This window comes from Lithobates pipiens, unplaced genomic scaffold (genome assembly GCF_037356315.1).
Source record: "Lithobates pipiens isolate NorthernLeopardFrog02 unplaced genomic scaffold, aLitPip1_a1.2 Scaffold_13, whole genome shotgun sequence".
In the NCBI taxonomy this organism is placed as follows: domain Eukaryota; kingdom Metazoa; phylum Chordata; class Amphibia; order Anura; family Ranidae; genus Lithobates; species Lithobates pipiens.
Genome location: NW_027507718.1, coordinates 172,955,476 through 172,971,049, shown reverse-complemented (window position 1 = coordinate 172,971,049; position 15,574 = coordinate 172,955,476). Strand labels below are relative to the sequence as shown.

Genomic DNA, 15,574 nt, shown 5'->3' with positions numbered 1-15,574 from the left:
ACTTTCAAGAGGAGCACTTGTGTGGGTGTGCTACCGAGTCCTGCTGCTGCGTCCATTGACACAGAGAGCAGGACTTGGCCCGACTCCCGCAGCGGTAGCCAATCGCCCCTGCTACTATCAATCTTTCCAATGAGAACCCAAGACAGCAGCTGGAGCTGCTGGGCTTGTCTTCTACGCTATAACGATCGGGTTTGAGTAAGAAAAAAGAGAGCTCGGGGGGGCAGCTGCCATACAGAAGATTTTGTGCATTCTATGCATTAAGGTGAAAAACCTTGAGACTTTGCAACGACTTTAAAATCTACATATGATGCTTCCAAACGGAAACTGAAGGGTGCTTTAGGCTAGGCTCACACCTTTGCGTCTTGCAATGTGGTTTCAGTTCTGCAGAAACGCACTACAGTAATTTTTACCATGATTTCCTATGGGTCGCATCTATGCGTTTTCAATGGGTGCGTTTTTTGGAAAGGCCTATAGTAGTTTTTGGTTCTATAGACTTGCATAGTTAGATTGAAAAAAGGCACAAGTCCTTCCAGTTCAACCATAAAAAAATAAATAAATAAAATAAATATCGTACAATCCAATATGCCCAATTCTATACCCACAGTTGATCCAGAGGAAGGCAAAAAAAAAAACATCAGAGCATGATCCAATTTGCTACAACAGGGGAAAAAACTCCTTCCTGATCCCCCAAGAGGCAATCGCATTTTCCTTGGATCAACTTTACCTATAAATGTTATTACCCTGTTATATTATGTACATTTAGGAAAGTATCCAGGCTTTTCTTAAAGCAATCTACTGAGCTGGCCAGAACCACCTCTGGAGGGAGTCTATTCCACATTTTCACGGCTCTTACTGTGAAGAAACCTTTATTTGTAGATTAATTTTCTTTTCCTCTAGACGTAAAGAGTGCCCCCTTGTCCTCTGTGTTGACCTTAAAGTGAACAACTCCACACCAAGTTCACTATATGGACCCCTTATATATTTGTACATGTTGATCAAATCCCCCCTTAATCTCCTCTTCTCAAGAGTGAATAAATTCAGTTCCTCTAATCTCTCCTCATAGCTGAGCTCCTCCATGCCTCTTATCAGTTTGGTTGCCCTTCTCTGCACTTTCTCCAGTTCCCTGATATTCTTTTTGAGAACTGGTGCCCAAAACTGAACTGCATATTCCAGATGAGGTCTTATTAATGATTTGTTGAACAGGGGCAAAATTTATATCTTTCTCAATACAAGAAAGGACTTTGCTCGCTTTGGAAACCACAGTTTGGCATTGCATGCTATTATTGAGCTTATGATCTACCAAAACCCCCAGATCCTTCTCAACTACGGATTCCCCGTTGTACTCCCTCTAGTATGTATGATGCATGCATATTCTTAGCCCCCAAATGCATAACTTTACATTTATCAACATTAAACCTCATCTGCCACATAGTCGCCCAATTAGAGCATTGAGGTCGGCTTGTAAATTGGAGACATCCTGTAAGGACGTTATTCCACTGCATATCTTGGTGTCATCTGCAAAGACAGAAAGAAATGTTACTTTTGTTCCCAGACCCATTTATAAAGATATTAAAAAGTAAGGGTCCCAGCACTGAACCTTGGGGTACACCCCTGATAAGAATTCAGAATAATGCCTTGTACACACAGCCAGACATTCCGACAAAAAAATCTGTCTGATTTTTTTTCCGACGGATTTTGGCCCAAACTTGCATTGCATACACACGGTCGCACAAAGTTGTTGGAATTTCCGATCGTTCTGAACGAGATGACGTCAAACACGTACGTCGGGACTATAAATGTGCCAGTAGCCAATAGCTTTTGTCTCTTAGTTTATTCTGCGCATGCGTGGCACTTTGTCCGTCGGAATTGTCTACACACGATCGGAATTTATGCGATTGGATTTTGTTGTCAGAAAATTTTAGATCCCGCTCTCAAACTTTGTGCGTCGGGAAATCTGACAAAAAAAGTCCGATGGAGCCCACACACGGTCCGATCGAACATTTTCCGTCAGAAAATCCGACCCATGTGTATGGGGCATTAGAATCATTAACCACTACTCTCTGAATTCTTTCACCACATTCGCCCTGCGCCAATCCAGTGGTACTATTCCCGTCATTAATGAGTCCCTTAAAATTAAATGCAATGGCTTTGAAATTACAGAGCTCAATCCTTTTAGGATCTGTGGGTTGATGCCATAAGGTTCAGGTGCTTTATCCACCTTTATTCTGTCTAAATATTTCTGGGCCATATCACTTTTGAGCCATTGTGGATTATTCAGGCTGTGTCACTACCACCCCCATTATGGACATGCGCTTCTCCATGCTCTTTTGTATACAAAGAGCTGAAGAAAGTATTTAATAAATTAGCCTTCTCTTTGTTCCCAGTCACCCACTCTAGATTATTTTGTAAAGGGCCTACATGCTCAGACCTGACCTTTTTACTATTAATATATATGAAGACTTCAATGGAACTGCAACAGAAATGCCTCAAAAACATTGGCGTTTTTGCTGGTTTGTCCTGCATGACAGACACATCCCAAAAACCACAAATTGCATCAAACATGCACCAGGAAAACGCATCAACTGCAGCCTGCATAGGTGTGAACCTAGCCTTTAAAGCAGGGGTGCCCAACCTTTTAAAGAGCAAGGGCCACTTAAGCGACTTAGTAACCAATCGCGGGCCACAATGAGTGGAGTGGGCAGATGACAAGTCCATGTCCACCCTTCATATGCAGAGCGGACACGGACATGGCTTTCTTTACTCTATGGGCCCTCCGATCTGATCTGCAAAGATGGAATGGGACGGATCCCCCTTCTGTTTTTTTAAGTGGACCAGATTGGAAGTAGATGGGTGTATATGGCCACAAGTCTGTTTACATCTGCGGCTCAATAGAGGTGAACAGAGGGTCCGATTGGGTTGGACCGATCATGCCAAAGGGGCCTAATACAGCTTTCACACTGACACACTGTGGATTACCTGCACTGCAGGTGCAGTGCAGTACACCTGTGGCTTTCCTGCGGGTTAGCTGCACTTAGATTTCTATTATATCCTGCAGGTGTGGTGCACTTTCTGAAAGCTCACCACACCTGCAGGTAATAACAAAAGTCTATGGCTCAATGCAGGTAATCCACAGGTGTTCTGCGCTGCACCTGCGGATCAGTTTGAAAGCAGCCCAGTAACCATTGCAGAAGAGACATGCCCATATGCGATTTTAGTAATAAACTTACCTGAATGTAAGACTGTTATTAAAGGCATCACCACTGGCTGTTGCTGTCCCAGGCAGATTGCATTTGGTATCACTCTGCCTGTGACAGGAGGCGGCGATATACAGGGATCATCGGTTTATGCAGCTCTGTAGCCACTTGCTTTCTCTACCGCCAGCTTCATTAACCACACTGATGCTCTGGGATGATGGGTTGGCAGCCCACAATCTGGACTTGCCAACCCACCATCCCAGAGCAGGAGGTCGCGGGCCACATCAGAGGGCTCCGCGGGCCACTGGTTGGGCACCCCTGCTTTAAAAGATTTGAGAAAGCTGCTTGAAGCTAACTGAAAGTTTTGTAAAAACTTGCTGTTCACACTGCTGCTATAGAAGCTAAAGCCCATGTCTAACAGGCCTAAATACAGTATATAAAAAGGTGATCAGTTTGTGATTTTGTATAACTTTTTCTTTATCGTACATCACGGAACACAGAGCCACAGTAATTACTGTATGGGTTATATGACACCTTCAGGTGATGGACACTGGCACGCCCTAAGACAGGAAGTTTAGCTCCCTATATAACCTCTCCCCTTACTGGGTGTACCTCAGTTTTTTTCACCAGTGTCTTAAGTGTTGTTCACGAGTAAAGATGTGCTGTACTGAGCTCCACTGGAATATTCTTTACTGGGGCAGGCCATGCAACCGGATCCATTCAAAGTGTCTTTTCCAGACCAAATAGAATGGTACCCAGGCCTCGTGTCCGAAGAAACAAGGTTTACCTGTACGCTTCTCTTTTTAGAGAGCTGGACCCCGGGATCCAGTATTTTTTTTTTTTTTTTTTCAGCCATATTACTGGTGGGGTGGTCATTGCAGGCCCAGGGCTGTTGATCCCCCGAATAAAAAGGGGGGCCCCAGTCCCTGAAGGTTTTTTAACAGAGCCCACCGTGAGAGATGAAGTTTGGGTCTTTTATAACAGAACTCTGCAGCTGGATAAGGTAAGGGAGATTCCTAAGGAATTTTTCTAATTCTTGTGGGTATTTCTCCTTTAAAATAAATGTTGTTGTCATGCCTATAGTCACCAGTGGGCTGTCAAGAGCACGTACCTGATTCCATGCTTGTCAGTCTCACCTCTGTGTCAAGCTGCATGCTTCCTCCAGCCCAAGCCCCAGGTAAGACTGAGGGAAGGGTTTTTTTTTTTTCCTTTGGGGAATGTTCCCCACCTGGACTGCTTCACCCCAGGAGGCAGAGGCATCGTGGCTCAGTCGGAGGTGTACCGCGCCGCTCCCGCTGCCACTGGTACAGCAGTCCGCCATCCTGTGGCTCTCCTCCACCCCAGCCTTCCTCCATATACGACTGCGTGGGAAAGTTGTATCTTTGAAAAAGATGAGGGAGGGGGGTGCGGTGGGTGATCGGAGGAAAGGGGACGGGGCTTAGCGATGTCGGCGTGCTTCAGCGCCCACAACACAGGCTGTGTAGCTATAAAGTGCACCTTTTTTCAGGTGCATACAGCTAAAGGAGGGACGCAGAGCAGAAGGGTCGTATGTGAGTGTTGGTTGACACAGGCATTCCCAGGACACATTTACTTTGCATCAGGTTGAGCTTATAAGCAGCAGTAGTTGCTGGAGTATTGCTCAGCAGTAGGTGCATTTTCTTGGCTGTACCTCTGCGTTTGTGCTCAGCACCATAACCAGAGGGAATGGTACAAATACTGCTAAAATAAGGTCACAAAAAGGTCGCCCTCAGGCCCTAAGAACACCTCCTCTGCAACACCATCCCCCCTTAAAGATCTAGGGAGGCTGTTTAGAGTGAGCCATCCGGGTCATCAGGGGCTGCAATTGCTTCTGACATTTCAGCCCCTGTCTATGTAACTGAGGAGGTTTTTCCTCAACTATCGGTGGATTAGAGGAAAAGTTAGCAACTTTAATCCCATCTTCACAGAGTGGAAGAAAGCACATTAGGTCCCCTTCTGCCACCTAGGATCCTCAAATAGAGGAACAGTGGGAGGTGGAAAATGAATCCCCCTCAGGGGACCATGGAGAGACTGACTCCTCTTCTGAGGGATCAAGTGGGGAAGGACCTTCTTCAGCTTCACATGCTGAGAAGTTGCTGGTGCATTCTCTTACTGAAATGGTCTGGTCTACATTTAAGCTACCCTTAATTGAGTCGGTTGAAGAGCCCACTTCTTGTTTGGGTTCACTGAAGCCTCCTCAAGCCTTGTGTGCCTTTCCTATCTATTCATTGCTGGAAAAGCTTATATATTCTGAGTAGGATCGCCCAGATAAGCATTTTTTCTCTCCTAAAAAGTTTTCAACACTTTATCCTATGGAGGAAAAAATCACTAAGATGTGTAGTATACCAACAATTGACGCTGCTATATCCTCTGTGAATAAAAGTTTGACTTGTCTGGTTGACAATGCGTAAATGCTTACGGATAAAACTGATAAGAGATTGGAATTCGTGTTAAAAGATATTTTTTCCTTGGCAGGTTCAGTGGCTCAACCTGCAGTGGCAATTGGGGTATTTCAATCCTTGAGAGACCATTTGAAACAGGTGATCAAGGTTTTCTCTGAACAGCAGGCCCAGGAGTTAGTTGAGCTTTCCAGCAGCTCTGTGTTTTGCAATTGACACAATCCGAGATTCTATTCTTCAAACCTCTCGCCTTACGCTTGGGTTGGTACATATGCGTAGAATCTTATGGTTGAAAAGTTGGTCAGCCGAAGCGCCATGCAAAAAGCTCTTGCCTGGTTTTTGTCCTCATCCTAGCTTTCTGCCAAAGGTGGTTTCAGGTTTTCACCTAAACCAGGATATTTTTACCGTAATTTTTTCCAGAACCCTGTTCTAACAAAGAAAAGTCACTACATTCATTGGTTTGAAGAGGAAAGTTCCACCTTTTCAAATCAAAGCGCACTCCACTAGGGCTGTTAGTGCTTCGTGGGCAGTGCATCACCAAGCCTCCATGGCTCAAATCTGCAAGGCCGCAACTTGGTCTTCAGTCCATACATTCACCAGATTCTATCAGGTGGATGTAAAAAGGCATGAATATATCGCCTTTGGGCGCAGTGTACTGCAGGCAGCAGTATAGGTCCTCTGGTCTGATTGTACCCTACTTTTGTCTGTGCCCCCTCCCCTCAGGTGGAATTGCTCTGGGACATCCCATACAGTAATTACTGTGGCCCGTGATGTACTATAAAGTAAATAGGATTTTTATAACAGCTTACCTGTAAAATCTTTTTCTTGGAGTACATCATGGGACACAAAGGTCCCTCCTCTCTTTGGTTACACGTTTATTGCTTTGCTACAAAACTGAGGTACTATCAGTAAGGGGAGGGGTTATATAGGGACCTAAACTTCCTGTCTTAGGGTTTGCCAGTGTCCATCACCTGAAGGTGCCATATAACCCATACAGTAATTACTGTGGCCCTGTGTCCCATGATGTACTCCAAGAAAAGAATTTTACAGGTAAGCTGTTATATCCCATTTTTAAATCCTTTCACCTTTTTTTTGTATAGGACATGTCATTCATTGTTGGAGATTTGATGACAAAGAGAAGACCCTTTTCATAGCAATGTCCTATTTGTTTACAAATTTTTGTGTAAGTAAAGAATTCATATATTCCAATTTTCCCATTGTTTCCATTTAAATTTAAAGTATTGCTATTGCATTGAATATTTCTGTTTGTTCTTGTAGGTATTTCAAGAAATTGTCAATCGACTCAATTATGCATGAAAGCATATGCCTTCTGACAAGTGTTGCTGTACACAAGTTTGGTTTAATGCTTGCTAATCTAGTGCTGCTCATGTATGCAGACATGTTATACGTTTTATAGCAACAGTTGCAAAACTATGCATTGTTTTAAAGATTAAGACCGTTCTTAATCAATAACGTTTAATGCTGATAAGTAAGACTTTGAAGAAATTTAAGATAGTTTTTTTTAAAGAGTATACAGCATTTCTCAGTTTAATATTTTAAACCATTCCCCAATTTAAAGTTAGATGAATAAGCACTGGATAAGTCTTGATTCATGAAATTAAGCATGAATGACGGTAGGCATTTGGTGTATATATGTTGCCATACTTTACATCTTTGATTGCTTGTGTGGGCAGGGTCCTTTTCTCCTTATGTCGCCACCTTACATTTTTTGTCTGTTGTCTTTTGTTTGTATCTGTTTTATTAAAAAATAAGAATGAAACTACTTGCATGTTTTTTCAGTACTGGTTAAATAGAAAAGCACATAGCTAACTTCCCTTTACCCAGTAGAGATGGAAAAAAAAAAAAAAAAACACCAAATCAGTCACCTTATCAGTGGATACTTGTCAGTCTTTAATCTATAGATTCATTTGTATTATCTGCTTTAAGTTGTTGAGTGAATGTCTCAAAAGCCCAATTGAAGTCCCCCACCCCTTTTCTCTTAAAACCTGGTACACACTACTAGTCTTTTAAAAATAAAAATAAACCTTACAGCTCCGGTGGGAGCCGCCGTACTAACAATTTAATGTTAGTAGCGCAAACTCCCCTGCTGTGCTATTGTGTTTTGCGAGATCATTCCGGTCAGCACTCTCAGCCATTGGCTGAGAGCACAGATCAGGAGCCAATCGGCAGACCTTCTTCATGATCCTTTTTTGGCTGAACGGCCGGCTTCTGTCGGATTGGCTGCCATACACATAGGCTGAATGTCAGACGTTTCTATCGAACTGGCTGATGCCACCCCGCATTCGGACCATGTGTATTAGGCTTAAGGGCCGGTTCACACTGTTGCGATGTGGGAACCCTGCGACTCCACAGCATCGCATGTCTCCCTGCAGCAGTTCATACTATCTGGGAGTGTCAATTAAAAGTTAATGACACCCCCAAATCAGTTGGCATATCGCAGTGTGATCTGTAAATGCAGCCATACTATCTGTATGGCTGAATTTGCATTGCACGGACAGCGCATGTGATTTGCACTGCATTGTGCTGCAGTCTCGCACCATGCAGCAGTATGAACCGGCCCTTAGACCTCGTGGCAGTTGCTCCTAGGTGTTCGTTTTTTGTTTTGTTTTTCCCTGCTTCTAAACTCCTCTTAATATTAGACTATGTGTCCATGCACACACAGGATTTTAGCAGCCATGGATTTTAGAGGCATGGAAAATAAACCCATTGCCAATGCGTCCAGGAGCAGCAGCGTTTTGGCAGGAAAACCCCCGCTAAAGGCGCCTAAATGCAATTTCACGCTAGGCACGTTTATCACTTGAGCGTTCATTTATTTCAGTGGCCAGAATAAATTATAATTATGGCCAATAAAATGAATTCCTGCCTAACCCCTTGACTCCTGTAAACACGCCTAAAAGCTTTTTTCCTGCCAAAACGCTGCTGCCAGGAGGAAAGGCTTCTAGGAGAGTTTGAAAAATGTCCTGTATACATAAGGCCTTAAAGCAGAGTTCCACCAAAAAGTTGAATTTCCGCTTTAAGCACTCCTCGCCTCCTGACATGCCACATTTGGCATGTCATGTTTTGGGGGGGGTGTACCTTTTTTTTCATGGGACTTCCTGCTTCCTATCTTCGGCTGCCTAGGCAACTCCTCCTCTCGCCCTAGGCAGCCCCTCCCTGGGAGCAATCTTCTGGGACAAAACTCGGGCCCCAGAAGATTGGCTGGCCGATAGGAGAGAGCAGCGCGACTCGCACCCGGCGGTGAAGCCGTAAGCTGTCAAGGCCAGGTACCCACAGTTACCATGATGGTGCCGAGGAGAGGAGCCACATCGCTGGACCATGGGGCAGGTAAGTGTTGGTTTATTAAAAGTCAACAGCTATGCTTTTTGTAGAAAAATTAAATCTAAAGAATGTGTGGAACTCCGCTTTAAAGTCCTATGCTCTCACATGTTAGGATTTGTGACCGATTTGTGCTAGGACATTCTTTTCAAATATATCCATCAAATGTGTCAGTAAAAAAGGGTGCTTACTGTCCTTAAATTTCAGTGCTCCATGCTGATGTACTGTAGCTGAGTAACAAGACCTACCCCTCATCACAAGTGTTCTCACTTAAAGTGGAACTTTAATCAGAAAATTAAGTCCTGCTAAATTTATTTCTGATATTTATATAGGGTTAATTTATGCAGCGCTTTACATATACATTATACATTCACATCAGTCCCTACCCTCAAGGAGCTTACACTCTAAGGTCTCACATTCAACTCACATTCATACATACACATACTATGGACAATTTAGACTAAATAACTTAGTGGTTGTAAACCCTTACAAACCATTTTGACCTACAGGTAAGCCTAGATTAAGGCTTACCTGTAGGTCCAAGAAATAACTCCTAAACCTACACGGTTTAGGAGATATTTGCCGAAAGACCGGCACCGCTGTCTACGGCGCATGCGCACTGAGTGCGCCACAGTTAACAGCGATATGCCGCGAGTGGCGGCTCCTGTGCGCATGCGCGGGAGTGATGTCATCGCGGCTCCGACGAATGACAGCGCCAGAGCAGCGAGACCCACCAAGAAGATGGAGGCTCCGGACTACAGAGGACTGCGGTGACTGAGCTGGCTCCTGTGTCAGGTAAGTGACACATAATGGACTACTATGCGATGCATAGTAATCGATTATGCTTTACCTTTGCAGGGAATCAAAGAGGAAGTAAACCCATTAGGGTTTACTTCCTCTTTAAGGCTGGCATCTTTAGCAGGTATGGCTATGTAAAACATTAAAAATAAGTGCCTATACTGTTTAAAATCTAGTAATACTGTCTCACCCTGCTATTCACATGCTCAGTTGCTCGACATTTTTTAGGCACTGCCGAATTTGTTGAGGCTGATCTGCTGCCAGCCTTAGGTTGCATTCACACCTGAACATTTTCAGCTCGTAAAACGCCCAACAAGCAAAATTCCATTCATTTCAATGGCCCCTGTTCTGAGCGTTTTGTAGCCTGAAGAAAAACACCTGCAGTTTGACCTTTTGACGTGGGTAAAATAACAATAAAAAGAAACGCTCAGGTGTGAATGCAGCCTTAAAGTGGAATTAAACCCTCCTATCCTTTACAGCCAAGGAAGCTGCATCTGTTTGATCTTCAACTGCCATGGTGCTGCACATATGATCAGTTATGACACCAGCCATTTGATGTTTTGACAGTTTGGTCATAAGGACACAAGCAAATGTGAAAGTTAGCAATCCCAGCATTCCAGGAATGTCACTTTTTTTAAAACTGTTAAATTAATGGGTTTAGTTCCACTTTATGATTTACTGCTGTTCAGGGGCTCTGGGCTTCATTCTGGAGCAATGCTGGAGGAAATTTACAGCCCTAATATTGGTAGCAGAATTAGTAATGTGGAATGTATGCTCCTAGCTAAAGAACATTATTTTTTTATCAAGTTTTTTTGGGTAAAGTTCCACTTTAAAACATGTTTTGCAGAATAAGAGTAGGGGTATGTAGAACAGTTATTTTACTGGGTGCTGACTGCTGTCATTGTAATTGGGCTTTAAAACCTTTTTCATTTGTAATCCTGTGTATACCTGGCCGGTGGCTCCTTTTAAGAGGAAGTAATGTTTCTTAACATTAATAAATCCCCGGGACCAGATGGCTTGCACCCGAGGGTACTTAGGCAACTCAGTCAAGTAATTGCCAAACCATTGTTCCTAATTTTTACTGACCGTCTACTGACTGCAATGTTAACAGCAGATTGGAGAAAAGCCAATGTAGCACCAATGTTTAAAAAGGGCCCAAAATACATCCCTGGGAATTTCAGACCAGTTAGCCTAACATCAATGGTATGTAAACTCTTGGACGGGATGATAGGGTACTATATACAATATTTTAGTAATGAGAACAGTATCATTAGCAGTAATCAGCATGGATTCATGCAGAATCATTCTTGCCAAACCAATCTACTAACCTTCTATGAGGAGGCTAGATAAAGGAAGGCCCGTATACATGGTGTATCTGGATTTTGCAAAAGCATTTGACACAGTTCCCCATAAACGTTTACTGTACAAAAAAAGGTAAGTTTGCATGGACCATAGGGTGAGTACATGGATTGAAAACTGGCTACAAGGGCGAGTTCACATTGTGGTGATAAATGGGGAGTACTTAGAATGGTCGGAGGTGGGTAGTGGGGACCCCCAGAGTTCTGTGCTGGGACCAATCCTATTTAATTTGTTCATAAACGACCTGGAGGATGGGGTAAATAGTTCAATCTCTGTAATTGCGGACGATATTAAGCTAAGCAGGGCAATAACTTCTCTGCAGGATGTGGAAACCTTGCAAGAAGATCTGAACAAATGAATGGGGTGGGCAACTACATGGCAAATTAGGTTCAATGTAGAAAATTTTAAAATGCATTTTGGTGGCAAAAATATGAATGCAATCTATACACTGGGGGGGGGGGGGGGGGGGGAATCTAGGATGGAAAAGGACCTGGAGGTCCTAGTAGATGTAGTACGCTTTCCAGTTCTGGGCACCAGTCCTCAGAAAGGATGTATTGGAAATGGAGAAAGTACAAAGAAGTACAAAGAAGGGCAACAAAGCTAATAAAGGATCTGGAGGATATTAGTTATGAGGAAACGTTACGAGCCCTGAGCTTATTCTCTCTGGAGAAGAGATGCTTGAGAGGGGATGTAGAAGAAGACTCGCCCAAGCTCTACCGAATGTTTATAGAATGATGAGCTAAAATAACAGTCCTTAGGCCATTGTGTCCCATACATCAAAATTGCAAAAAGAATGCCAGCAACTCGATTGCTTCTTCTTCAATCTTTATTGAGCACAGACAGCAGTGCGACATCAAAACGCTAACATGTTTCGGCAAAAGCCTTCCCCGTAGCATATAGAGTTACAATAAAATCAAGTTTATAAAGTATCCATTCCTCCTTAACCACTTCCCGACCGCCGCACGACGATGTACGTCGACAGCATGGCACGGGCAGGCATATTGGCGTACATGTACGTCCCTGCCTTCCCGCGGGTCGGGGGCCCGATCGGGCCCCCGCCCGGTGCCTGCGGCGGTCGGTATTCGTGCGGGAGCGATCCCGGACGAGGGGGCGGCCATTCGTTCATGGCCACCCCCTCGCGATCGCTCCCGACGAATAGGAATCGTTCGTGACATCACTTCCTCTCCTGTAATGTAAACACAGGAGAGGAAGTGATGTATTCTCTCCTCCGTGTCGGTATTTTTCGTTCCGACACCGAGGAGAGAGGATCGGTGAGTTGCACCAACACGTCACTACACAGTAGAACATGCCAGGCACACTCACACCCCCCCGATCACCCCCCCAATTACCCCTGCCCCCCAGTCACAGTGACACCAATGTCATTTTTTTTTTTTTATTTTTTTTTTTTTTTGCATTGGTGTCATTTGTGACTGTAATAACTGTTAGGGCAGTTAGGGTTAGCCCCCTTTAGTTCTAATGTACCCCCCTAACCCCCCAATAAAGGTTTAACCCCGTGATCACCCCCCGTCGCCAGTGTCACTAAGGCTGGGTTCACATTGCAGCGGTTTATGAGAACGAATGTGATTCGCACCGCACTGCAGTGCAAATCACATCTGATCTCTGTGCGATTCGAGTTCAGCCATTCGCCACACCCGCCGCAAATTCGCACGGGACCCTTTTTTTGGCCCGCAGCAGAATCGGATCGCATGGGTGTTCACACCATGCGATCCGAGTTTGCAGATCGCACTGCGATATGCGAACTGATCTGGGGGTGTCATTAACATTTCACTGACACTCCCAGCAGTTCGCGTAGGGCAGTGTGAACTGCCGCCGGGAGGCATGCGATGCGGGAACCCGCCGTGGATTCGTGGCATTCCCGCATCGCTCCAGTGTGAACCCAGCCTAATAAGCGATCATTTTTCTGATCGCCGTATTAGTGTCACAGGTGACGCTAGTTAGGCAGGTAGGTATTTAGGTTCGCCGCAGCTTTTTATAGCGCCAGGGACCCCCATATACTACCGCATAAAGCCCCCTGATTGCCCCCTAGTTAACCCTTTCACCAGTGATCACCATATAACTGTTACAGGTGACGCTGGTTGGTTAGTTATTTTTTTATAGTTTCAGGGCACCCGCCATTTATTACCTAATAAAGGTTTAACCCCCTGATCACCCGGCGGGTGTCATTTGTGACTGTAATAACTGTTAGGGCAGTTAGGGTTAGCCCCCTTTAGTTCTAAGGTACCCCCCTAACCCCCCCAATAAAGGTTTAACCCCGTGATCACCCCCCGTCGCCAGTGTCACTAAGGCTGGGTTCACATTGCAGCGGTTTATGAGAACGAATGTGATTCGCACCGCACTGCAGTGCAAATCACATCCGATCTCTGTGCGATTCGAGTTCAGCTATACAGATAGTATGGCTGAATTCGTGTCGCACCCGCCGCAAACTCGCACGGGACCCTTTTTTTGGTCCGCAGCAGAATCTGATCGCATGTGTGTTCACACCATGCGATCCAAGTTTGCAGATCGCACTGCGATATGCGAACTGATCTGGGGGTGTCATTAACATTTCACTGACACTCCCAGCAGTTCGCATAGGGCAGTGTGAACTGCCGCCGGGAGGCATGCGATGCGGGAACCCGCCGCGGATTTGTGGCGTTCCCGCATCGCTCCAGTGTGAACCCAGCCTAATAAGCGATCGTTTTTCTGATCGCTGTATTAGTGTCACAGGTGACGCTAGTTAGGCAGGTAGGTATTTAGGTTCGCCGCAGCTTTTTATAGCGCCAGGGACCCCCTTATACTACCGCATAAAGCCCCCTGATTGCCCCCTAGTTAACCCTTTCACCAGTGATCACCATATAACGGTTACAGCTGACGCTGGTTGGTTAGTTATTTTTTTATAGTTTCAGGGCACCCGCCATTTATTACCTAGTCTCACTAGTGTACCCCTAAATTTAGGGGTGTCTACTTTCCAAAATGGGGTCATTTGGGGGGGGTTTGTGCCATCTTGGCATTTTATGGCCTTCAAAACTGTAACGCCCTTAGAAAGCCTGAAGGCGGTGCTTGGTTTTCGGGGCCCCGTACGCGGCTAGGCTCCCAAAAAGTCCCACATATGTGGTATCCCCGTACTCAGGAGAAGCAGCAGAATTTATTTTGGGGTGTCATTTCACATATGCCCATGGCATGCATGAGCAATATATCATTTAGTGACAACTTTGTGAAAAAAAAAAAAAAAAGTTTGTAATTTTCCCGCAACTTGTGGCAAAATATAAAATATTCCATGAACTCAACATGCCTCTCAGCAAATAGCTTGGGGTGTCTACTTTCTAAAATGGGGTCATTTGTGGGGGTTTTGTGCCATCTTGGCATTTTATGGCCTTCAAAACTGTAATAGGTAGTGAGAAGTGAACTCAAATTTACGCCCTTAGAAAGCCTGAAGGCGGTGCTTGGATTTCGGGGCCCCGTACGCGGCTAGGCTCCCAAAAAGTCCCACATATGTGGTATCCCCGTACTCAGGAGAAGCAGCAGAATTTATTTTGGGGTGTCATTTCACATATGCCCATAGCATGTGTGAGCAATATATCATTTAGTGACAACTTTGTGTAAAAAAAAAAAAATATATTTTTTTTGTCATTATTCAATCGCTTGAGGCAAAAAAATAAAATATTCAATGGGCTCAACATGCCTCTTATCAATTTCCTTAGGGGGTCTACTTTCCAAAATGGGGTCATTTGGGGGGGTTTTGTACTGCCCTGCCATTTTAGCACCTCAAGAAATGAGATAGGCAGTCGTAAACTAAAAGCTGCGTAAATTCCAGAAAACGTACCTTAGTTTGTAGATGTGACAACTTTTGCGCAAACCAATAAATATACAATTATTGACTTTTTTTTTACCAAAGACATGTGGCTGAATACATTTTGGCCTAAATGTATGACTAAAATTGAGTTTATTGGATTTTTCTAATAACAAAAAGTAGAAAATATCATTTTTTTTTCAAAATTTGCGGTCTTTTTACGTTTATATCGCAAAAAATAAAAATCGCAGAGGCAATCAAATACCATCAAAAGAAAGCTCTATTTGTGGGAAGAAAAGGACGCAAATTTTGTTTGGGTACAACATTGCATGACCGCGCAATTACCAGTTAAAGCAGCGCAGTGCCAAAGTGTAAAAAGACCTCTGGTCATTTACCAGCAAAATGGTCCGGTCTGAAAGTGGTTAAAAAAAAAAAGGGGGGGGAGGGGCGGCACAATTAAATTTAAAATCATGTTAGGTTGGTAGAACCAAAGAAAAGGGGGAGGGAAAGAATGAAAACAGACTGAAAACTCAAGGGAAAACAATTATTAACCCCCCCCCCGTGGAATCAATTTATATTATTGTATTTTAAAAGCAAGTTCACATGAATTCTACTGTTCATTCCACTAGGAAATCAAGTATTCAATCTGTGTATCCACCACACCATCCTGTTGAAGTAGG

General features: G+C 44.2%; 1 protein-coding gene across 3 annotated transcripts in view; it reads left to right on the top strand.

Moving 5' to 3' along the window:
* Positions 1-7,391, top strand: part of LOC143974462 (uncharacterized) — an 86,491-nt gene extending 79,100 nt beyond the window's left edge. For all 3 annotated transcript variants that reach the window (XM_077475896.1, XM_077475894.1, XM_077475895.1), the window contains 2 exons: positions 6,712-6,794; positions 6,890-7,391. In XM_077475896.1, the coding sequence (XP_077332022.1) occupies positions 6,712-6,794; positions 6,890-6,928 (122 nt within the window). In that variant the 3' untranslated portion in view covers positions 6,929-7,391. The remainder of the gene's footprint in view (positions 1-6,711; positions 6,795-6,889) is intronic.
* Positions 7,392-15,574: the final 8,183 nt, after the last annotated feature.